The sequence below is a fragment of the Geotrypetes seraphini genome, chromosome 4 (genome assembly GCF_902459505.1).
Source record: "Geotrypetes seraphini chromosome 4, aGeoSer1.1, whole genome shotgun sequence".
In the NCBI taxonomy this organism is placed as follows: Eukaryota; Metazoa; Chordata; class Amphibia; order Gymnophiona; family Dermophiidae; genus Geotrypetes; species Geotrypetes seraphini.
In genome coordinates this window covers 224,702,150-224,728,529 of record NC_047087.1, presented here as the reverse complement: position 1 = coordinate 224,728,529, position 26,380 = coordinate 224,702,150, and the positions used below count along the sequence as shown (strand labels likewise).

Genomic DNA, 26,380 nt, shown 5'->3' with positions numbered 1-26,380 from the left:
TATTCATATGAAAGGAAAAGAAGATAATAATGTACTGACTAATTTGCATTGTATTTGTGATTCAGTCTCTTTACCATGGATAAAAATCAAGGCTCACAAAAATTTTAAAGGATCCTTTGATTAGTTCCTGATATGTGCCAGGTAGTAGCTATTCCATGCAATCCAAGATAAACTGGATCACAGAAATCTTACATTATTATTGTTTGGCATGGTGAGTAGATGTGTAGGTGCATGCAGCTACAGATGTGTTGTAATCTTACTTTGACTAACTTTATGGTAGGACAAGACAGATAAATCTGACTGAAAAAACCTGAAATTTGAACCTAGTTTCAAACAGCCTAAAACTATTCAAGTTAATCTTGACTACATTTGACTTACAGTGAGTATCTTTGAACCAACAAATAAACAAGCAAGCAAGCATACCAAGAAAAGTGCATTGAGTTGTTTCAGTAATATTGAAAACTTCAGAATCTTACCCATACAATGAATGGTAAATCAACCCAAGCCACATCATCTTGAGTGAGGAAATGATTTGTATTTTGCTAGGTAATATTTCTCAAGCAATTCCTGAACTGCCTCCTATCCAGTTTGGTTTACAGGATATCCATTGTGAGTATGTATGAGCGTTGCACAATGAGATCAAATGCTCTTCGAGACAGTGATCATTCTCCCGGGTCTAACATGTACTTGCTGAGAAAGTTGGCCTGCATTTTTTTCACTCCAGCTACATGGGCTGCAGAGAGCGCATGAAGGTGAGCTTCCATCCACCTGAACAACATCTGAGCCTCCAGACATATCGTAGCACTCTTGGTATCTCCTTACTTATTCACTTATGCTACCACAGTGACATTGTCCAAGAACACTAACTGCCTTGCCTTCCAACGACCTTAAGGCTAGCCGAATGGCTTGCAGTTCCAGACAATTTATGGATATTTTCTATGATGGAGAGACATCAGCCCTATACCAGATGCCCGCCGCAATGGGCCCGATAGGCTGGCATCGGTTGCCAGGATCACTCATGAGGGGATTCGGAGCGGGATGCCTCTTGATGTGGATCTACTTGGAGCCACCAGCACAAGCTATTCCTCACTTCCACAGTCTAGAGAAGCTGCATCTGGATGGAATGATGTTGAAGGGACCACATGTGCTGTAGTACAAGGTGCAATAAATGTATGTTTCCTCAGACAATCAAAGCAGTAATTAGCCTCGACTTGTAGCTAGAAAAAAAGCCCCTGATACTTCCCCTGTAGTTCTACTACTGCTGTCTTATATATATTGTTGCAAAAGAAAGAAGAAGGTCTTCGCCTCAAAACACAAACAGTACAGAGAAAGGCAAAGGAGGTGTCCTGTCAGCCAAAAGAACTATCTTTATTTAAGCTAATGGTCCCAACAAGGATCCAAGTTTTGGCATTTCAAACAGCGCCTTCCTCAGGGGATACTGATGGCGCGCTGGAGAACAATCATAAAAAGGTGCGCTTTCGAAGCATTATAGCCTGTGCTCAGACCCACTAGTGGACAAACCTGGGGTGAGCCTGCTCCTAAGGGAACGGTTCCTAAGCCCCGATCCAAAAGTGCAGGCTGCCCAGAGGGTGCACTGCCAAGCAGCCAACCCCTTGGAAACAGACTTTCCTCAAAGTCTGTGATCTCTCGCAGTCAGAGCTGTCCTCGCAGGGAACCTCTGCAGCATAAAGGCAAAATTTGCAAAGAAAAAGACTGAATTTAAAGAAAATAAACACAAGCAGAGAAGACAAGCTCCTACAGTCTGGACTGTAAGAAAGAAACTGAATTCCTTGGGGGCTGTCCTGGGGTAAGAGTGGAGGGGTCAAGACTGTGTAATGAGGCTTCTTACAAGCTCTGGCGAGTATGGGAAAATAACCAACTAGTCCACGAATAAAGTGGGATTGCACAAGAAGGAAGCATTCAGGAGAAAAAGAACCTCATGAGTATGGGGAAATTACCCACTAGTCCAGGAATAGAGTGAGATTGCACAAGGAAACATTCAGGAGAAAAAGAACCTCACTGAGCCAGACGTTCTCAAACCCATTACAGAACCTGGAGGGAGGAGGGAGTAGCAGATCACTCATTTATGGCTTTACCTGCAGTCATCAAATGTTGATCCAGGAGAGGAAAGTGCAAGTCGTTTGCGCAACTCATCTCTCTCACGAGTTACTTGCCGGAGCTGAAATAAAATTGTTTCCAACTTTTCGCTCATTTGCCTTGAGTCTACAATTACTGGCGGAGGCGAAGATGCTTTACTTGTTGTACCTAGATAAGACATATTGCTAAAATTAAAAGTGTCAAAATGTAAAATATACATTTTAAAAAGGGATATTATATGGCCTGTAAAAATGACGAGTAAACAAAAATATGTACCATAGAAAAGGCTAGTAAAAGGAAAGTGTGAACAAAGACAAGAACAGAAATAAAAGCAACAACAAACGACAAAAAAAACAGCTGTTTGTATGTTTAAAAAATTGCATTATATTTCAAAACACATGAACCCAATAGATTTTGCAGACAGACTGCTTCAGGGTTTAAGCATCATGTATCAGCTAGAACACAAACATGTGCAAAAAAAAAAAAAAAACCCTTATAAAATCATAAATATTTAAAACATTTAAAATACAGTGGATTAAATCAAATCCCAACTAATTATACAGATAACAAAGGAAGTAAGTCTAAACATGAAAGTGCAACTTATCATAAATCCATTTAAACAACTAATCACATTGTGTCAAATTTCTTAAATAAAAATCCTCATCAACAAACAGCACCATGTACTTTTCCCAGGTACAAAGTAAGATTATTCACATCCACGATAAATGGATTATGAAGAATTGTTAATGATTCTGTCTGTTAGCAGTAGTAGGCATTAATTTATCGGGCACTAACTCTCTTTGTTTATCATTACCAGGTTACCTAATGGTATCTTCCTGTTGAAAGCCCGCTGTTACTGCTCTCCCACAAAACACTGCATTTCTGACTCCGCCTGATCTTGCCCCAGAGGCGACATCAAACAAAGGACTCTAAACGTCAATGCACTTGGACCCTTGTTGCATTCCTTTGTGTGTAGACATTTACTTTATCCAATTATGATACTGTATGCTGAGTTGTTTCACTTTATTTCTGACTATTAATATGAATATAATTACTATATGCCGATTTTACATGGATGACATGATTTAGACTTTTCACTTAGATTCTCTCAGGAATGGGAATGGTATAATCTTATTACATTAAATCACACTTCAAGTTTATTACCAGTCTTGATATATCACTAAGGAAAAGGTCAAAACAGTTTACCATGCAGATCCAAGTTGCACACTCAACTCCATTAAATAATGAGCCCTTATCTAGCAACAACCGTGCACTAACAACTAACTGTTGCAATTAACTGGCTCCAGTTAGGATTTGTGAATGCATCTGGCTGCATACTATTCTATAAGGCTCAGCACCCAACTTTTATAGCGTGTATCTGAAAAGGGGGCATGGCCCGAGGGCGCTTCAAATAGTATCTAAAGAGGTTTTCACTGGCAACAGCTGCTTCTCGGCCTTCCCTGCCGGGGCCTTCCCTCTGCCGCAACAGTGACGCCCCATTCCTGTAAGCTCTGCCTTAACTGCACAAGCTTCGAACAAGCTTTGGATTCTTGCCCAGAAAATTTAATTGAATCAAGTTGGGCAGACTGGATGGACCATTCGGGTCTTTATCTGCCGTCATCTACTATGTTACTATGATTTTAAAGTGTATGAGGCTTGTGCAGATGAGGCAGAACTTGCAGGAATGGGGCATGGGTAGGAAAAGAACTTGACGGGATGGGAAAATGAGTTCCCGTGGGAACGGGGAAAATTTGTCACCGTGTCATTCTCTACTGAGCAGCTTAAAAGGAGGACAAACGAGCATGGAAAGAACCAGATTGAGATCCCAGGAAGGAATTAAAGGACTAACTGGAGACCAGAGCAATTTAGCCACTCTAAAGAATCGCATCACATCCAGAGAAGAGGCTGAATGATGACCCTGCAACAGATCGTGAAAAAAAGACAAGGCCGCAATCTGAACCCTAAGGGCAAGGCTCCGCTCCCAAATGCGCACATAAGCCCGAGAGATGGAAAGACTCCGAGAACCCAAGAAGGTGGAGATCACCTAACAGAATATCCTCCCCTACTTAGGCATTCCCTTTCAAGAGACAAGCTGCAAAACAAAAGGGACCTGGATTGAACATATGAATGGGACCCTGAGTCACAAGGTTGAGCAAGAGATGCAGAGGAAGAGGATCTGTCACTAGAAGATGAACCAGATCTGCGTACCATGGGCGCCTGGGTCACTCCAGGGCCACCAGGATCACATGGCCTACGTGCCGGGCAATCCGAAAAAGAACTCTGTCCGCCAGTAACCATGGAGGAAAGACATACAGCAGGCCGTCCGTTGGCCAAGCCTGCACCAGAGCATCCAGCTTCTCGGCCTGGACATCCCTGCATTGACTGTCGGCGCTTTGGCATTCACATTTGTGGCCATGAGATCCAAGACTGGCTGGACCCCTGACTGATCAACTCAGAGGCTTCCAGCCTGAAACACCACTCACTGGGATCCAACACACAACAAATGAGGAGGTACGCCTGGACATTGTCAACTCCTGCCATTTGTGGGAAGCCGAGATGTCCAGAAAATGAGCCTCTGTCCATTCCATGAGAAGAGTTGCCTCTTGCGCTACCAGACAACTCTTGGTTCCCCCTTGACCACCAACGTAAGCCACCACTGTGGCATTGTCCGAGAGAACCCCAATCAACTTGCCCTCCAGCAATGACTGGAAGGCCACTAACTCCAACCAAATGGCTCTGGTCTGCAGAATATTGATTGACGAGGATGCCTCCACTGGCGACCAGCTCCCTGAGCCAAGTGACCAAGACATTGACTCCCCAACAGAGGAGACTGGCATCCGTAAGAAGCACTGTCCACTGGGGCTGTTCTAGATTCACTCCCTGAACCAGATTGGAAGACTGTAGCCACCAGCACAAGCTGCAACAAACTAACCCCCAAAGAGGGACACGAGAGTCCAGATCATGAGTCTACAGTGACCACTGCCGAAAAACAGCATACTGAAGAGGGCACATGTGAGCCTGAGCCTACTTGACAATTTCCAGGGAGGCCGCCATCGATCCCAAGACCTGCAGAAAATCCTGTGCTCGAGGACAATGACAATCCATCAGGAAGCGAATCTGCGACTGCAATTTCAACACCCAGGCCTCAGGAAGAAAAACTCTCCCAAAGCCAGTGTCAAAAAGAACTCCAAGATACTCCAAGCGCTGAGATGGAGTCAACCAGCTTTTGGACAGGTTGACCAACCAGCTTAGTGACTGTTGAAACTCCACAACCCTAGTCATGACCCGGGAGCTCTCCTGAAAAGACTTTGCTCGAATCAACCAATTGTTCAGATAGAGATGAACCAGAATGCCATCCTTGAGCAAGACCACCACCACCAGTACCATAATTCTGGTGAAAGTCCGCAGGGCCATGGCCAAACCAAAAGGAAGCACACAAAACTGATGGTGCTGCACTAAAATTGCAAAGCAAAGAAGCGCTGATGGGGGGCTTGAATAGGAATATGTAGGTAGGCCTCTGTCAGGTTGAGAGAAGTCAGAAACTCCCCAGGTTAAACAGTGAGAATTACGGACTTTAGGGTTTCCTTGCGAAAAGACCCTCGTCGGACACCCTCAGCTGCAATCGGCAGCACATTTTCACCTCGGGGCCGGCTCCTCCACGGAGCCTCCAGTGAAACCGCCCCCCTCCAATCCGGGCGTGTGAGCCAGCTCCGCCCCCCCTCGGTGAATACCTTTTCTTGCCTGCGAGAACGGCGCGCAGCCGTTCGGCGCGCCGGCTAAGGCGCGTGCACCTTAGCACGCACCTTTGCGAAGCGCCTGAGCGAAAAGCACCACTCCAGAACAAGGATAAGTACACCTTAAAATTAGAATCTGCATGCTTACACTGCATGTACAATTGTATACTGCATATTTATTACTGGACCAGTACGAGCAGTCAACATGCACAGACTGATACTGCATGTTCAATAGGCACAACAATATGTAATCATATGCACAACTGCTTGCTTAATAAACATAATATTATTTAACCGCACGTATAACCAACTATTGCATGAACAGCCTGCAACCGTATGTACAACCTGTTAGTGCATGACCTGTCCAATTAATGCATGAATAATTACTATATGTTACTGTATGACCGGTACTACAGGCACAACCAGCCACAACTGTCTTCCCCACAGACCCTACTGTATGATTATCCTTCTATTCATAGTTAAGTTCTCGCTACCTCTCACCGTAAGTTCCTCCCATACCCAACCTGCTCTCACAATTCAACTCAGTCCCCTCACCCAACTTACTCGTCTACAAAACCAGTTTCACCCTACCACTACCTCGCTAGTGTCTGCTGACCCAGCCACACCCACACCCAGCCAGGCAATAGTCCTCACTTACCACAACCCGAACCACTCACCTTACCACACAACATGGCAATCTGCAACAAACAACAACTACTCTTAGGGATTCTATACCTATGCCTATTAAGCTCTAAATGCTGGGGCAATGGAGACAACCTCCCCCAACCTATGCACACCTACCCCATCTCTTGGCTCAGACCAATCGAACTAACTAAGTCCTCCAACCCTCTCCAACTCCTACAAAACCAGCCAAAACAAGACCTTCATCAAACCACAGTACTAAACACCACCCGCAAACACCGCAAACCACACAAGAACAAGCTCTGCAACAGAAACATAAAAAAGATAACATATTCGGAAATCCCTACAGCTAACAGTTACGAAAACATTAAGGGATATTACCTAAACACCCGTTCCGTGAGAAACAAAGCCCACATAATAAATGATTGGATACTACAAACAAAACCCGATCTCCTGTTTCTGACAGAAACATGGATGATCTCTGACACCGACACTATCATGAGAGAATTTCTACCTCAGGGATATAAAATTATCCCACTTTCAAGAAACTGGAAAAAAGGAGGAGGACTAGCGATCATCCTAAAAGATCACTACAATTACACCATGACCGACTCCAAATCTTCAGATAATCTCGAAATACTTACTTGCATAATCACTAACGCACAGTTAGAAGAATCATTAACCACAACTCTATTCTACATCCCACCCAAAAAATGGTCAAGCGCAAAAGAGGAATTCGCTGAATTCCTTACCTTATCTAACCTAAAAGGCTCATACAACCTGCTTCTGGGAGACATAAACACTCACCTAGAACAAAAGACAAAACCAGAAATAACTGAAATCGCCAACCTCCTTATGTCACTGGACTTTCCAAACCCAGACACAGAAATAACCCACGAAAAAGGACACAAACTAGACCTAATCACCTTCTCCCACAAAGAAATACTAACCCCCAAAATACAATATCACTCAGGACCCTGGGAAAAATGTATCTGTTCAGACCATTTCATTGGCAAGTTCAATCTACATTGGCTAAAACAGAATACACAACAAAAACACAAAAACGCAAATTTGAACACAGTAACCACCCGTGGCATTATTAACCCAACCGAATTCTGGACCCACTACGAGTTACAACCCATAAACAACGAAATTCAAGACTTCCCCGCAACATGGGAAATCTACAGCAAAAAACTCTTAGACCTAATAGCACCATATAAAACATACAAAAAGAAAAATAGACCACCAAACGAATGGTTTGACTGTGAACTTCTAACCACCAAACAGGAACTAAGAAAATTGGAGAGAATCTGGCAAAAAACAAACAATGACTCAGACAAGACAAACTGGAAACAAAAAATGAAAATATACAAAAATCTGATCAAAGATAAACGCACTAAGCATTATGCAAATAAAATCGGTACGTCAAAAATAAACAGCAAAGAATTATTCAAACTAGTAAAAACTATAACCGATACAACACAAATACTGAAAAAGGACACTGAGCAAACTCCATCAGCACAAATCCTAGCCAATTTCTTTCAAAACAAAATCACCGAATTAAGAGCAACTCTACCCACATCCACATCAAATGTTCTTCAATTCCTGGATCCCCACAACCAAGACACCAGAGTAGACATGTTATGGGACCACATCGAATACCCAAACTGGCAGCAATTCCTAAATTTATTTAACAAGTACACCAAATCTAACTGCCTACTTGATACATGTCCCCCTAAAATCATGACAACTGCCCCCCTAGAATTTAAAAAGGAACTTTTTGCATGGCTAACATCCGCCCTTGCAAACGGAACACTAAACAAACAAATGGGACATATACTAATCACTCCAATCCCCAAAGATCAGAAAGCCTCCCCAGCACTGACACCCAATTTCAGACCCATAGCAAGCATTCCCCTCTTCACAAAGATACAGGAAGGATTGGTCAACCTTCAACTAGTCAATTACCTGGACAAATTTAACCTCCTCAACGATCACCAATCAGGATTCAGAAAAGGATACAACACAGAAACTGTCTTAGCCTCCTTGCTGAACCACCTTTATGATCTCTTTAGCAAGGGCAAAAGCGCACTGATCCTACAATTAGATCTCAGCAGCGCGTTCGACCTGGTAGACCACGAAATCATGCTACTGTGCCTTGAAGCAATGGGAATCTCGGGAAAGGCAAAGAAATGGTTCCAAGAGTTCCTAACAAATAGATCCTACCGAGTAATCAGCAATGGAAACTACTCTAAACCATGGAAAAACCCTTCAGGCGTACCTCAAGGTTCCCCCCTATCCCCCACACTTTTCAATATCTATATCGCATCCTTAGGTCACCTACTACAAAAACTAAATTTAATATACTACATTTATGCGGACGATATATCCATCCTCATACCCTTAAACGACATCACAAAAGAAATTGTAGATAATCTCTCAAACACAATGACCGAAATCGATAAATGGACCACTAATTTCAAACTAAAACTAAACGCAGAAAAAACAAAAGTCTTTCTGGCTAGTCCCAATGACAAAATTACGAGAACATCGATAAAAATAAATAATCACGAATACCCAATCTCCAAAAACATAAAAATACTGGGCATCACTCTTGACACTCACCTAACTATGACCGACCACACAAACTCACTAGTGAAAAAATGCTTTTACATGCTATGGAAACTAAGAACCATAAAAAAATACTTTGACCCTTCTTCATTCAGGTTACTGATACAGGCACTGATCCTATCCCTTCTTGACTACTGCAACATCATCTACCTAGGCATCCCACAAAAAACAATAACAAAACTGAGATTAATACAAAACACCGCCGTTCGCCTAATTTTCGGACTAAGAAAAAACGATCACATCAGCCCCTACTATAAAAAGCTGCACTGGCTTCCAATAGAAGCGCGAATTCTATTCAAATTCGCTTGCACCTGTTTCAAACAAGCCTGGGGACTAGCACCTTCATACCTACAAACTCACTTCACCCTACACAACCCCACAAGAACGACCAGAAACAAAAACATCTTTGCATACCCAAAGATTACAGGCTGCAGATACAAATCCTTCTTGGACAGAACCTTTCAGTTCCAAGCGAACAGACAGCAAACCTGGCTGAAAAACCACATAAATGAACCAAACATGACTTATAATACTTTCTGCAAATCGATCAAAACCACCCTATTCGCTAAATTCATTGGCTAAAACGGTCCCCTCCCCACTAAGACCCCTCTCACGGATGTTCTAAATCTTTCAGACACTCATTTCCCTTAGATCTCCAATTAATATGTAAGTTTACCATTTAGACTATTGTACTGCATCTAGACTCTTTATTCGGTACTGTATTTAAACTTATTGTATGGTATTGAATTTGGACTCACTCTACTGTATTATATGTGGATTTATTGTATTGTATTAGTATTGTACTGTACTTGTTATTCGCTGAATGTCCAGCCTTCTTACAATGTAAACCGCCTAGAAGTCGCCTGACTATGGCGGTATAGAAAAATAAAGTTATTATTATTATTATTATTAGAACTTAGAGTGCTCGGTTGACACCCTTCAGATCGAATATGGGTAGAAAAGAACCATGAAGAGGTTCGCACCGGCAGATATTCAATTTATTTCGTGGTGCCCAAGAAGGAGGTTCTTGGGCACCAAAAAATAAATTGAATACCTGCCAGTGCCTACCTTCTGAGGAGGCACAGGAACTACTGCTCTGTGGTCCAGCAAATTTTGCAGTGTCTGACAAAATGTCCGCTTCTTCCAAATTGCCTGGCAAGGAGAAGAGAGGAAATGATCTGGCAAGGGCCAGTAAAACTCGAGAGCATATCAGTCCCAAATCATCTCTAGCACCCACTGAAACGTTATGATCTCAGCCCACCTTCTGATAAAATTACTGCAACAGGGCGCCCACCAACTCTGGGGGAAGGACCTCAGCAAGTCATTGGGCTGGACAAGCAGAGGAAGAGCCACTTGCAGAGTCCCAACATCCCCACCCCCCCCGCCAGCGAGCTCCCCAAAAGGACTGCATATGCTGAAAGAAGCGCCCTCTGGAATGGAAAGGAGCTGAGCCACGGGCCAGGGCGGTACCTACGAAAATCACACAAACGTCCATGAGTGGTGCCACCCTGCAATGCCTGGTGAGGTCAGTCCTCCAGAAGCCGAGGCACCTTAGAATCACTCAAGGCCTGACCAAGCTTATCCAAATTCTTCCCAAAGAGGAAGGAGCCCTGAAAAGGAAATTTACTGAGCTTAGTCTTAGAAGCTGCATCTGCCGACCAACCCCAAAGCCACAGGGTACGATGAGTAGCTACTCCGAGGACTATGGACTTGGCTGATGCCTGCAACAGATCATACATGGCATCAGAGAGATAAAAGCACTAAGCTCAATCTTTGCCACTTCCTGATCTACTAAGGACCAGTCAGCAGACTCCCGGTCAAGGACACGCTCAGACCACCAGAACACCACAAATCACCGCCTGCACAGTTAAGGCAGCCATGTCAAAACTCTGCTTAAGGAGAGACTCCATCTTATGGTCCTGAGGATCTCTCAGTGCCAAACCGCCCTCAACTGGCACGGTATGCTTACGTACGATAGAAGAGACCACTGCATCAACCACAGGAGACTTGAATGTATCCCTAGCCCCATCAGGAATGGGATAAAGCCTGGCCATAGGCCGCGCCAAATTAAAAGGCACATCCAGAGTATTCCACTGTGCATGCATCACATCCCAAATATCCCGATGCATAGGAAAAGTGTGGGATGCTGACCGGATTCCCTGAACAGAGGGTCCACAACTGAAGGGGGGTCCTTGGCTTTCTCCACAAAATGTAAAACCGAAGACATCTGGAGAATAAGCTCCTGCAGCTGTTCCTGATGAAAAATATGCATGATCGACGCATCCTCGCTAACTGGCATCCCCCAAAAAACCCTGTCCGCATAATTCGTCCCCCCCTAGAGGATCTTGGGGGTCCACCCCAAGTCCTCATCCGGTGAAACCGGGTCAACCAGAAAAAAATCCTTGTCCCAAGACACCTGCAGTCGCTTGGACAATAGTGGCTGGGGAGACTGGATGGGGGCACATGCCACATTAGAAGAAGGTAGAAACCTCCCAGGAGACCCAGAGACACCTCCGGGAAAGAAGCAGGACCTCCAGAAGCCAGCAAATAAGCTAAAACAAAAGTCAGGCTAAACCCCCCACCCCCGGCTGCACAACAGAACGCTCTAAAATAGAAGGAAGGTCACCGGAGGTCACAGGCAAAATGCCGGACCTTCCATCCAAAACCGGAGAAAAGCCTGCCGAAAAACTGTTTCCCAAGGCCAGTAGTGGCAGCGAGGTTTAAAACAAATGTAATTTATCCTTGTATTCCTTATGTATCTTCAAATAACTATAGATAAGATTGTATGTTTTTATTGTTTAAATGGTTATTTGTCCCCCCCAAATTACTATTGTTAAACACATTGAATTATTTGATATTGTGTTCAAATCAAAACCTTAATAAAACTTGAAACTTAAAACTAGACCCAGCTGCTAAACCAGAATCGTAGGCAGCTGCTGTAGCGGTAAGGGCATCCCCAGCACCACAGGTAGTAACGGCAACCTTATTTCCCTGACCGTAGGAGGCTGAGGAAACCCTGGTGTGGGCCGTAGGGAATACATGGCCTTCTCCATTGCCCAGAGCCGACGAGCGGTGCACGCCAGCACCCGAAGCCAATGCGGATTCCTCCTTGAAGAGGCAGGAGCACTTCATGCACATGCTAGCCGCAGCCACCGCTTGGCGTGCACATAAAAAACACTTCTGCTTTTTAAAGGTACTCATAGCGTACGCACAGACCAATGCACAAAACCGCTGGTTAAAGAAAAAGAAAGTAATTAAAGCCAAGTCAAAGCTTCCTTTAGACTGGATGCCTCAGGCCTTTTTTTTTTCCCAATCATTCCCACAACAAACAGCTGTAAAGGATAAGAGAGCAGACCCCATAGGCTCTCAAAGCTGTAGTCTGTCCCTGAAGGGTGGCCAGGAATACAGCTGAGGCTCCTCTAAAGAAATAAAATTTGGGGAGGTGGGGGAGGGACTTGATCCTTCGAGTGTGGCATCCCCGAGGTTGGACAGGGTCCCACAAGCTCTGTCTGGACAGCAAAAAGGGACAATAAAAAGGTCACTAATCAGATGCAACAGGCCCTAACTAATGAAAGTAAAGACAGCACAGGCTTTCCACCTCCACCCGCTAGAGACTGAAACAGGTTGATTGTAGATAGGACTGCACAGCCCACTTGTAACTACTGCCAAAAGTCAATGTGTCTCAGTCTCCACCTGCTGGCAGAAGAATGTAAACTCATGTGTTATGTGCCGGTCTGGATGGACGCTAAAGAAATTTTATTTTATTCATACAGCTTCTATTAAACTACAAATACACAACAAAATTAAACATGGAATACCATTATATTTAACAGTCTTGTACAGAGATAGAAAAATATTTACATAATTTTCATGTTGTCCAACTATTTTCTTTAGGAGCTACGAGTTATTGCCCATCCCTTCCTCCCAACAGCAACCACTTTGAGTCTTCAAGAACATGCTATTAGTAGTCACTGTGACACTGGCTCTCCCAGGACCAGGCAGGACCTGTCAGCTGTAACTCTCTTACAGCATGGGTTCTGTCAGCAAAAGCTCTGTGAACTGTATCTCCCCTGGCTTGAATCATGCCAATTATTTGAATACTCTCTCACCAGTACAAATCCTGCCAGTTTTCTCTTCTGTGGGGAACTAGGCCTCAAATTTCAGATACCCAGATGACTAAGACAAAACTAGGGCTGGAAAATTCTAAAATAAGAACAAGGATATTATCAATATCACTAGTGAACACAATAACCTCTTATAGAAGTTCAAAAATAGAACTCAAATTGTGATCATGTTGGTTATATCTTAAAATTATACATCACCATAGGTTGAAGAAATGTAATTCTTTTTTAAAGAGCCTAAGACTTGAAAATATATTTATTTATCTTTGAAAGGACAAATGCCATACTCACCAATACTACTAAGAGAACTACTGCTTTCAGAATCTGAAGGCATTGTGGATAGCACACTATACATAGAACCTAAAATGAAAGGAAATAGATTGTCTCAATCATGTTTTAAATGGTCTTAATTTGTACAATTTAAAAATTTTATACAACATATTTCTGCAACACATAATTCTAGGCTATAAATGGTTTTCAGCGCTGATTATCTGCCAGGTTACCAACCAGGAGTCTCTTAGTTGCTTTCCTTTTCCTCAATGTAATCAGTACACAAGATTGTAGCCATAAATATCCCCTGTTTTTATGGATTTTCAGCACTGATGATTTCTGTTGAACAACTATCCTCATTGGAGTATACTGATTCTTCAAAGGGTGTGCAAGATTTACAGGGCAGCCCAGATATGCTTAAACTAAGTACAATATGGTTGTGGTCACATATTTTTCATTATAGAAAACAAACAAACCCAGGTGGTATCCCTAGAGACAAAATCAGAATATCCAGTTCGATACAAGTTATATTATACATGGTTGCAGTCTGTATGATTGTTAAGATGATAAAACAGAGCAAGTAGGCAGGTATGATCTCAACCCAAGTTTCCATTGCTGAGCAGATGAATTGCAGGCTGAACTTGCAAGACATAGCCAGATTCTCTGCTAACCTGAGTAATGAGATTACTCTCAACAGTGGCACACACACAACTTTACTTTGCAGTGTGCACCGTAAGCATATGTCACAAATTAGAATGACTGACATGCGAGATCAGAGGATCTGAAGTCTGAACAGTGGCAGGTTTAAGCAGGAGGTGCACCCTTCCCCTCACGCACATTTCCCAGATCCTCTCCTTAGATCCCTTTCACCTTTTTGTACACCACTGCCTTTCTTGCAGCTGCTCTGCTGTAGTAGTAGTAAAGAGCTGAAAGAAATTAATGCAAGGTTCATCTGGACCAAGGTAAACAAAGGCAACCAGTGCTTTATTTCTAGCAAAAATGGTACCAGTGCTTATATGCAAAGCTGTCCATAAGGTGCTGAGTAACTACCGAGGAATATTCATATCATAAGAATAATCTAATCTAATGTAGTCTTCGGTTTATATACTGGGTCATCTCTCAAAGGAGCTTGACTCGGTTCACAAGTAATTAAGATCAGAGTATGTAATAGAATATAAACCTAAAAGAACAAACAAGCTATTAATACATCACTTCCATAAATTCACTAATAATTAGACTGAGATATAAAATAGAATGTAAAACTAAAAGAGTAGAAGGAGAAATTAGGTCCTTACCTGCTAATTTTCTTTCTGTTAGCTTGTAGACCAGTATAGTTCCTTACGGATGGGTTATATACCTCTCTTTTACTAAGGTGCACTATGCTTTTTAGCGCACGCTAATCACGCGCTAAACGCTAACGCATGCATGTTATCCTATGGATGTGTTAGCGGTTAGTGCACATGTTGATTTAGGGCCTTAATCTCAGTGGCCATGAAATTATCTAAAATTGGACGGATAATTCACCCTTATCAATCTACTTATGGTGGAACACTATTTTACTTTATAGAAAATATATTGTCCATAAATATTTATGTTCATCGTGTAAACATGTAAGTGAATGGAAAACAGATGAATATCTGAAAATATTATATTCTCCTATATAAAATGTTATAATACTGTATATTACACTGCTGCTCATGAATATTGAGTTTGACTGTTAACTATCTTTATTTAACAATAAAACAGTTTGTACATTATCATGTTTCTAAAAAACACACTCTTAATGGATGTTATACCTTCCCTTTTTATATGAAAAATTCTTCAATAAAAACTATTAAAAAGAAAGAAAATGGTATATTGTTACAAACTTTGTCACCACCATACATTTAAGATAAAATTTTTAGTATGGAAATGCTGTTGTTCCAAGAAAAAAAATACAGCATAACAAGGTAAGAAATTTAGAACTAGATTTATTTAAGTGTGCTGTTAAAAAGCATAGGGGTCCTTTTACTAAGGCACGCTAAATACTAAGGTGCCCATAGAATATAATGGGTACCTTAGCATTTAGTGCGTGTTAAATCGGTTAGCGCACCTTACTAAAAGGACCTCCATAATTAGTAAATAGTTCCCATTGAATAACATGGGACCTAAGGTAAATAACTCGCATGCACGCATGTTTTCCTGAGCTAGCATAGTGGCATATTTTCATAAATCCAGCCCTTAATCAGCAATTCCATATAACTGGAAAAAAGTACTTTTCTACACAATCTCTCACTCTCTTTTATACATGACCTTCATTTCAAAATAGGTTGGTAAATACAAGTTTTTAAAAACTGGGTTTTCAACATGTATTCAAGAGATGTGCAAATGTCAATATTTTACAATCAAGAATAGAGCTTTTAAAATAAACACCATGATTATTACTGTACACCACTACGACATAATGTATTAAGAGCGCTGTGAGGGGTGTTCAATATCTACCTCAGTAAGAAAGAAAAAAAGTGTTTTATTTTTCAATATTGTCCCCTGATAGCTCTATACAATTCATCCACTTTTCCTGCAATGGCTTTAACCCCTTTGAAAGGTCTGTTTGACCTTCAGACCAGGACGTCACAGCTTCCTTGACGTCTTCATCACTTGAAAACTGCTGTCCAAGGAGAGATTTCTTCAAAATATGGAACAGGAAATAATCCGAGGGAGCCAGGTTAGGACTGTAGAGTGGATGGTTCAGCTGCTGAAACCCACATTCTTGTATGGCAGCCTGTGATTGTCATGACATGTGCACCGGCACATTGTCATGAAGAAGCAGCACGCCTGCTGTGAGTTTTCTTCATCTTTTCTCCTTGATTCCCGCAAAGTGATCATTGTGTTGGTGTAACTCTCCCTGATTATGGTTGTCTTATGCGGCATGAACACCAGAAGCAAAAGTACATCATCATCCCAGAAGACAGCTGCCATGTCTTTGCCTGCAGATTTTTGTGTCTTGAACTATTTTTCAGATGCTTCCACTGCATTCACTCCATTTTGGACTCAGGATCTCCGAGACCCAAGTCTCATCTCCAGTCACCAAACAATGAAAAAAGTTCACTTGGTCTTCACAGAGCATCTCCAAGTTCTCCTAACAGCACTGGAGCCTTGTGGCCTTCTGACATGGTGCCAACATTCTTGGAATCAATCACTAACCTTGGACATGCCCAACTTTTCATGAATTATTTTCCACTCCCTCCTCAGTGTCTACTCTGTTACAAATCTTGGTATCATCCGCAAAAAGGCAAACTTTTTCTTCTAACCCTTCGGCAATGTCGCTTACAAACGTATTAGAAACATAGAACATAGAAAATGACGGCAGAAAAGGGCCAAGGCCCATCTAGTCTGCCCACACTAGTAATCAACCCCCTAACTTTCTCCATGAAGAGATCCCTCATGCCAATCCCATCTTTTCTTAAAATCTGGCACGCTGCTGGCCTCGATTACCTGTAGTGGGAGATTATTCCAGCGGTCAACCACCCTTTCGGTGAAGAAATATTTTCTGGTGTCACCATGAAATTTCCCACCCCTGATTTTCAGTGGATGCCCTTTTGTTGCCTTGGGTCCTTTAAGAAAGAAGATATCTTCTTCTACCTCAATACGGCCCGTGATATATTTGAACGTCTCGATCATGTCTCCCCTTTCTCTGCGTTCCTCGAGTAAAGCTGCAACTTACCCAGCCGTTCCTCATATGGGAGATCCTTGAGTCCCAAGACCATCCTGGTGGCCATTTGCTGAACCGACTCAATTCTCTGCACATCCTTTTGGTAATGTGGTCTCCAGAATTGTACACAGTATTCCAGATGGGGTCTCACCATGGATCTGTACAATGACATTATGACCTTGGGCTTACGGCTGACGAAACTTCTACGGATACAACCCATGATTTGTCTAGCCTTGGATGAAGATTTCTCCACTTGATTGGCAGTCTTCATGTCTTTGCTAATGATCACTCCCAAGTCTCGTTCTGCTACAGTTTTTGCTAGGATCTCACTATTTAGGGAGTAAGTCCTGCATGGATTTTTGTTGCCTAGGTTCATGACCTTGCATTTTTTGGCATTGAAACTTAGTTGCCAAGTCTTTGACCAATGCTCCAGTAGGAGTAGGTCTTGCGTCATACTGTCGGGCATTGAGCTTTTGTCAGGCACTGTGCTTTTGTCTACTATGTTGCATAGTTTGGCGTCATCGGTGAATAATGTAATTTTACCTTGAAGCCCCTTAGTCAAGTCTCTTACGAAGATGTTAAATAGGATCGAGCTTAAGACCGAGACCTGCGGCACTCCGCTGATCACCTCCGTCGTATCGGAGAGGGTATCGTTTACCATTACCCTCTGAAGTCTATCTCTAAGCCAGTCCTTAACCCATGCAGTTAATGTTTCACCTAATCCCATCGAGCTCATCTTGCACAATAACCTGCGGTGTGGGATGCTATCAAACGCTTTGCTAAAATCCAAGTATACAATGTCCAGGGACTCCCCTATATCCAGCTTTCTTGGTACCCAAAGAAGCTGATCAGATTGGATTGGCAGGACCTTCCTTTTGTAAATCCATGTTGATGGGGGTCTCGTAAATTCTCCTCGTTCAGGATCGTATCTAATTGGTGTTTGATTAGTGTTTCCATAAGTTTACTTACTATCGATGTGAGTCTGTAATTCGCAGCCTCCGTCCTGCATTCCTTTTTGTGGAGTGGAATTACGTTAGCCGTTTTCCAGTCCAACGGGACTTTTCCTGTACTTAGGGAAAGATTGAAGAGTGCAGATAACGGTTCCGCCAGGACGTCACTCAACTCCTTGAGCACCCTGGGATATAGTTTGTCTGGTCCCATAGCTTTGTTCACCTTAAGTCTTGATAGCTCATAGTAGACACCGCTGGGTGCAAACTCGAAATTTTGAAACGGGTCTTCCGAGCACTCCCTTGTCTGCAGCTGAGGGCCACATTCCAGCGCCTCGCAAGTGAAGACTGAGCAGAAGTATTCATTTAGAAGTTTGGCTTTATCGGAGTCCGATTCTACATAGTTCCCGTCGGGTTTCCTAAGGCATACTATCCCATCTGTGTTTCTTTTTCTGTCACTAATAAACCTGAAGAAGGATTTATCACCCTTCTTGATGTTCTTCACTAGATTCTCCTCCATTCGGAGGTTGGCCTCTCTGACTTCTGTTTTGACTTCTTTTGACTTGGCCAGATAATCCTCCTTAGATTCTTGCTTCCCTGATTGTTTGTAGGAGATGAATGCTCTTTTCTTCTTTTTTATGAGGTCCGAGATCTCCGCAGAGAACCACTGTGGATTATTGTTTCTTCTCCGTTTACTTACTGATTTTATATAGCGGTTGGTTGCTTCGTGTATGGTTGATTTAAGAGTTGACCACATTACCTCTACATTATCTGTTTCAGCTTGGTTTTGCAGCGCCTGATGGACGAAGTCTCCCATGCTTTTGAAGTTAGTGCCCTTGAAGTTGAGGACCTTGGTTGATGTGTTTGATTTAGTGAAACCTTTCCTGAGGTTGAACCATATCATGTTGTGGTCACTGGAGGCCAACGAATCGCCTACCGAGATCTGTGACACTTTCTCCGTTGCTGAGTATCAGATCTAATATCGCCTGATCCCTAGTGGGCTCTAATACCATTTGTCTGAGTCTTGCTCCCTTAATAGAGGTTAATAGCTTTCTGCTGCTGCTGGTCGTAGTGGAACATAAGAACATAAGAACTGCCATCTCCGGATCAGACCTTTGGTCCATCAAGTCCGGCGATCCGCGCACGCGGAGGCCCTGCCAGGTGTACCCTGGCGTAATTTATAGTCCATCATATCTTTATATGCCTCTCTTAAGGAGATATGCATCTAGTTTGCTCTTGAAGCCTAGGACGGTCGATTCCGCAATAATCTCATCTGGGAGGGCATTCCAGGTGTCAACCACTCTCTGAGCGAAGCAGAACTTCCTGACATTAGTCCTGAACCTGTCCCCCCTTAGCTTCATTACATGTCCTCTAGTCCGTGTCAAATTGGACAATGTAAATAATCTTCTCTGCTCTATTTTGTCGATTCCTTTCAGTATTTTGAAGGTCTCGATCATATCCCCACGCAGTCTCCTTTTCTCTAGGGAGAACAATCCTAGTGTTATAAGTCTATCCTCGTATTCCAGTTTCTCCATACCCTTCACCAGTTTTGTTGCTCGTCTCTGCACCCTCTCCAGCAGTTTTATATCCTTCTTTAGGTAGGGAGACCAATGTTGGACGCAGTATTCTAAGTGTGGTCTGACCATTGCCCTATAAAGTTTGTTCCCATCCACATCAGCCATATTGAAATCTCCTAACAACACTGTGTCTCCACGCAAAGTGATATTCTCTATGTCTTCGACTAATTCTATATCCATGTTACCTGTTGTCTTGGAGGTCTGTATACTATGCCAAGATACAGGCATTTGTCCTTCCCCCTAGCCAAGTTCACCCAGAGGATTCCCCGGTGTACTTGACATCTGCAATTTTGGTAACTTTTAATGTCCTCTTTAGTGTATAGTGCTACCCCTCCTCCCATTTTGCCCTCTCTGTCTCGAAAAAGTAAGTTATATCCCGGTATAGCCATATCCCACCCTTGGGAGTCCGTGAACCAGGTCTTGGATATTGCCACCATATCTAGGTCAGCGTTCCTCATTTCCGTCTCTAATTCCAGAATCTTATTGCCCAAACTGTGGGCATTAACGTACATTGCCCTCCATACCTTGTGTTTGCTATGTCTCTGTGGAGATATCCCTGCTTGGGCTAACTGGACTCCTATAGTACTGTTTGCAATGTGTTTACTTACCTCAGTCTCAGAAATGTAGTGTGTACTTACCTCGGACTCAGAAATGGATTGGCAACTTACCTCGCCTGGTTGGTTACTTATGCCAGTATGTGAGTGTGTACCCGCCCTCAACTTCCTAGTTTAAAGCCCTACGAAGTAGGTGAGCTAGTCAGTGTCCAAAGATGTTCTTACCCCTTCTGGTCAGGTGGAGCCCGTCTGGTCCGTGTAGTCCTTGCAGCACCTCTCCATGGTTCAGGAATCCGAAGTTCATCTCCTTGCACCATCCGCGCAGCCAGTCGTTTGTCCTCTGGATACGATCCTCCCTGGCTCTTCCCTTGCTCCTCACTGGGAGGATCGAGGAGAAGACCACCTGCGCTTCCGTCCTCCTCAGCTTCTCACCCAGGGCTCCAAAGTCTTCAGGTATGCTCTCCGGCAGTGGTATGCTCTCCGGCAGTCTTCAGGTATGCTCTTCCTGGCAGTGTCGTTTGTTCCGACGTGGATGAGAAGCATAGGGAAGTGGTCATGGGGCTTGATTAGTCTGTCTAGGCAGGCGGTCACATCTCGGATCCTGGCTCCTGGCAAACCTCTCTCGACTGCATATCTGGTCTGCAAATTGGTCCCTTGGTGCCTCTCAGCAGGGAATCCCCAATGATTACCACTCTGCGCCTCTTTGGGGGGAGCTGATCTGTTGTCACTGGAACCGGAACCGTCTATTGGACAACATCCTGCACCTCATTGGTAGGTCCTTCCTCTAACAGCTGGAAACTGTTCCTCAAGGTGATTAGTGGGGTCAATGTAAAACTGTCCTGTGTATGAGAGAAAGAGACTGTGGAGGAAGTTACCAGCTGCCAGGAGTCAGCGTTTCCAGCCTCTTCTTGTACCCCAATCGTTGGTTTCAAGGATGCAGGGTTAGACAGATTGGGCGTCCTGAGGATGGTCTTGTCTGGCTCCTGGTCGGTGATCTGGGACAGCTCCTGGATGACCCCATCGATGAAGGCCTCGTCTTCCGGATGCTTCTCAAGCGCTTTACGTCCTCTCTCAAGCTCCTCAGCTCCTGCAAGATGTCTCCGTCTAGCTGATCCATCTCTTCTGTCTGTGTGGAGACTGTAGACATCTGCTTGGGGATGGTCTCGGTCTGTACAGAGTCCGTCCTGGCCCTCCCTCCGTCTGTACGTGGACCGTGGCCATCCCCTGAATCTCTTTGGTGACTGGGCTGCCGGTCTTGATTGTAGTCTTGTTGCTTCTGGTTCTTCCTGCCATTTTCAAAGTTTGGTTTTTTTTTTGTTAGTTTAAATATTTGTTAGTTATGTCTGCCTGTTCGTTAGTCAGCTAGAAAAGTCTGCCTGTTGGCTAGTATGAAAGTCTGCCTGTCAGGAAGTTTGAAGGATAGAAGTAGTTAGTTAATTGTTAGTTAAGTCTGTCTGTTTGTTAGTTAATTGTTAGTTAAGTTAAGTCTGCCTGCTTGTTAGTTGGCTAGAAAAGGCTGCCTGTTAAATAGTTTGTAAGTTTGAAGGGTAGAGTGACTGGTAAGGTCAGGCTGTTTTTAGTTAGAGAGGTCTGTCTGCTTGTTGGCTAGCTAGAAGGGTTTGCCTGGTTTGAAAGTTAGATAGAAAGTTTAAAAGATAGTCTTAAAGTTAAATATCTAGTTGTATGTGCTTGGTGGTTGTACTCCACCTTGTTGTGTGTCAAGTCCTTACCTTGGCGGTAATCCGGAGCCCTTCCTTAAGGCCTTTCGCAAAGGCGCTCTGGCTGTGCGCCGTTGGCTCCCCCCCTCTTAAGGGGGAGTCCGGTCGCTGACTCTGCTAGTGACGCGGTGTGGGTGGGCAGAGCTTACTCTCGCCGCCGCTAACCTCTCCGATCTTCTCCCTCTGCTTCCTCCTTCCTCCTCCTGGCTACCTCTTAGCTGCTGCCGCTGCCTGCTCCAACTGCCACCACGCGGCTTATGTGGCCTTCATGCCGCGGCTCCCTTCTCTTAAGGGGGAGTCCGGTTGCTGACTCTGCTGGTGACGCGGTGAAGGTGGGCGGAGCTTACTCTCGCCGCTGCCCGCCCTTGCCGCCGCTAACCTCTCCGATCTCCTCCCTCCTTCCTGCTACCTCTTAGCTGCTGCTGCTGCCTGCTCCAACTGCCACCACGCGGCTTATGTGGCCTTCATGCCGCGGCTCCCTTCTCTTAAGGGGGAGTCCGGTTGCTGACTCTGCTGGTGACGCAGTGCGGGTGGACGGAGCTTACTCTCGCCGCTGCCCGCCCTCGCCGCCGCTAACCTCTCTGATCTCCTCCCTCTGCTTCCTCCTTCCTCCTCCCGGCTACCTCCTAGCTGCTGCCGCTGCCTGCTCCAACTGCCACCATGCGGCTTTTGTGGCCTTCGCGCTGCGGCTCCCTTCTCTTAAGGGGGGAGTCCGGTTGCTGACTCTGCTGGTGACTCGGTGAAGGTGGGCGGAGCTTACTCTCGCCGCTGCCCGCCCTTGCCGCCGCTAACCTCTCCGATCTCCTCCCTCCTTCCTGCTACCTCTTAGCTGCTGCCTGCTCCAACTGACACCACGCGGCACCGATCCCTGAGGAACTCTACTACTCACCTTTCCCTCCTCTGAGCAAATTCCATTAGCCACCACCCTCTGACATCTGTCCGTCAACCAGTTTCTAATCCAGTTCACCACTTTGGGTCCAAACTTCAGCCCGTCAAGTTTGTTCAAGAGCCTTCTATGGGAACCTTGTCAAAGGATTCGCTGAAATCTAAGTAAATTACTGTAGCATATGCCCTTGATCCAATTCTCTGGTCACCCAATCAAAAAATTCATTCAATGATTTACCTTTAGTAAAACCATATTGCCTCGGATCCTGTAACCCATTTGATTCTAGGAATTTCACTATCATTTATTTCAGCAATGTTTCCATTATAAGGCATAAGGGGACAGACTTAACTATTTGAATACGTATACTTTGGAGGACAGGTGGGAGAGGGAAGTTTATATGACAGAGATATTTAAATACCTATGTGACATAAATACACGAGGCTAATCTCTTTCTATTGAAAGGAAACTCCAGAGTGACAGGGCATAGAATGGGATTAAAAGGTGATAAGACTCAGGAGTAATCTAAGGAAATACTTTTTTTTTTTTTTACAGAACATAAAATTTGTCATACTGGCACAGACCGAAGGTCAATCAAGCCCAGTATCCTGGTTACAAGAGTGGCCAACCAAGGACCCCATATTCCTAGCTAGATTCCAAGTAGTAAAAAGCACAGTTACTTACCGTAACAGGTGTTATCCAGGGACAGCAGGCAGATATTCTTGACTGATGGGTGACGGCACCGACGGAGCCCCGGTACGGACAATTTTAGAGTGATTGCACTCTAAGAACTTGGAAAGTTCTAGTAGGCCGCACCGCGCACGCGCAAGTGCCTTCCCGCCCGACAGAGGCGCGCGGTCCCCAGTTAAGATAAGCCAGCTAAGAAGCCAACCCGGGGAGGTGGGTGGGACGCAAGAATATCTGCCTGCTGTCCCTGGATAACACCTGTTACGGTAAGTAACTGTGCTTTATCCCAGGACAAGCAGGCAGCATATTCTTGACTGATGGGTGACCTCCAAGCTAACAAAAAGAGGGATGGAGGGAAGGTTGGCCATTAGAAAAACAAATTTTGCAAAACAGATTGGCCGAAGTGTCCATCCCGTCTGGAGAATGCATCCAGACAATAGTGAGATGTAAAAGTATGAACTGAGGACCAAGTAGCAGCTTTGCAGATTTCCTCAATAGGAGTGGAACGGAGGAAAGCCACAGATGCTGCCATAGCTCGAACTCTATGGGCCGTGACAGAACCTTCCAGTGTCAGTCCGGTCTGAGCATAACAGAATGAAATGCACGCTGCAAGCCAATTAGACAACGTACGTTTAGAAACAGGACGTCCCAATTTATTCGGATCAAAGGACAGAAAGAATTGGGGAGTTGATCTGTGGGGCTTAGTACGCTCTAAATAGTAAGCTAGAGCCCGCTTACAGTCCAAAGTATGCAGAGCCTGTTCTCCAGAATGAGAGTGAGGTTTCGGAAAGAAGACAGGCAGAACAATGGATTGGTTGAGATGGAAATCCGAGACAACCTTAGGGAGAAACTTTGGATGTGTATGCAGAACCACCTTGTCATGATAAAAGACAGTAAAAGGTGGATCCGCAACTAGTGCATGTAGCTCACTGACCCTCCTGGCAGAAGTTAGAGCAATAAGGAAGACCACTTTCCAAGTGAGAAACTTGAAAGGAGTCGTAGCCAAAGGTTCAAACAGAGGCTTCATTAAGGCGGAAAGAACCACATTGAGATCCCAGACTACAGGGGGTGCTTTAAGAGGTGGTTTCACATTGAAAAGACCCCGCATGAATCTGGAAACCAAGGGATGAGCTGAAAGGAGTTTCCCATGAACTGGCTCATGAAAAGCAGCAATAGCACTGAGGTGGACTCTGATGGAAGTAGACTTGAGCCCAGAGTCAGACAAAGAAAGAAGGTAATCCAACAAAGTCTCCACTGCAAGGGATGTAGGATTATGATGATGAAGAAGACACCGGGAAGAAAATCTTGTCCACTTCTGATTGTAACATTGCAGAGTTGCAGGCTTCCTGGAGGCATCCAGAATAAAAAGAACGGGCTGAGACAACAGAGTATCATTCGAAGTCAGCCCGAGAGATACCAAGCTGTCAGGTACAGAGACTGGAGGTTGGGATGCAGAAGGGTCTCCCGATGCTGTGTAAGCAGAGAAGGAAACAATGGAAGAAGAATAGGCTCCCTGGAACTGAGCTGAAGTAGAAGGGAGAACCAATGTTGCCTGGGCCATCGTGGAGCGATGAGAATCATGGTGGCCTGTTCCCTCTTGAGCTTGAACAAGGTTCGCAACATGAGAGGTAGCGGAGGGAAAGCATACAGGAACAGATTGGACCAATCCAGGAGAAACGCATCCGCTGCCAGACGGTGAGGAGAGTAGAGTCTGGAGCAGAAGAGGGGCAGCTGGTGATTGTGAGGAGCTGCAAAAAGGTCTATCTGAGGAGTGCCCCACTGAGCGAAGATGGACTGTAGAGTTAAAGGATCGAGAGTCCACTCGTGAGGCTGGAGAATTCTGCTGAGTTTGTCCGCCAAGGAATTCTGTTCTCCCTGAATGTAGATCGCCTTCAGGAAGAGTTGGTGATCTGTGGCCCAAGCCCAAATCTTCTGGGCTTCCTGGCACAAGAGGCGAGAGCCTGTCCCACCCTGCTTGTTGATGTAGTACATTGCAACTTGATTGTCTGTGCACAGCAGGAGGACTTGAGGAAAGAGAAGATGTTGGAAGGCCTTGAGGGCATAAAACATCGCTCTGAGTTCCAGGAAATTGATGTGATGTTTCATTTCCTGGACTGTCCAAAGACCTTGAGTTTGGAATTCGTTCAAATGAGCTCCCCAGGCGTAAGGGGAGGCGTCGGTGGTGATGATAAGTTGATGAGGAGGTAGATGGAACAGAAGACCTCTGGAGAGATTTGAGGATATCAACCACCATTGCAGAGACTCACGAAGAGACGATGTCACAGATATATGTCGTGAGCAGGGATCCGTCGCTTGGGACCACTAGGTAGCTAGGGTCCATTGAGGAGTGCGCAGGTGAAGATGTGCGAAAGGTGTGACATGAACTGTGGAGGCCATGTGACCCAAGAGTATCATCATTTGCTTGGCAGAGATGGAACGTTGTGGAAGTACCTGTTGACATAGAGACTGAAGAATTTGAAGACGGTTGGACGGCAGGAACGCTCTCATGAGGACTGTGTCCAGTACCGCTCCAATGAATTGAAGTCTCTGAGTGGGGATGAGATGAGATTTGGGTAGATTGATCTCGAACCCCAGAAGTTGTAGAAACAGGATGGTTTGGTTGGTGGCTAGAAGTACTGTCTGAGATGAATTGGCCTTGATTAACCAATCGTCCAGGTAAGGAAAGACTTGAAGGTGGTGAGAGCGTAGAAAGGCAGCCACCACAATCAGACATTTGATGAACACTCTTGGAAAGGAGGCAAGACCGAAGGGCAGCACCTTGTATTGGTAATGACAGTGATGGATCATGAAGCGGAGGTACTGTCTGG

General features: G+C 44.5%; 1 protein-coding gene across 6 annotated transcripts in view; it reads right to left on the bottom strand.

Annotated features, from left to right (window-relative positions):
* Positions 1-26,380, bottom strand: part of DLG5 (discs large MAGUK scaffold protein 5) — a 305,150-nt gene that overhangs the window by 257,030 nt on the left and 21,740 nt on the right. For 4 of the 6 annotated variants that reach the window (XM_033940910.1, XM_033940908.1, XM_033940913.1 and 1 more), the window contains exons 2-3: positions 13,517-13,585; positions 2,097-2,265 (exon numbers count right to left, since the gene is read on the bottom strand). In XM_033940910.1, coding sequence (XP_033796801.1) covers positions 2,097-2,265; positions 13,517-13,580 — 233 coding nt within the window. In that variant the 5' untranslated portion in view covers positions 13,581-13,585. Of the gene's footprint in view, positions 1-2,096; positions 2,266-13,213; positions 13,308-13,516; positions 13,586-26,380 lie in introns of all 6 variants that reach the window. The other 2 variants (XM_033940911.1, XM_033940912.1) reach the window with 1 other exon arrangement.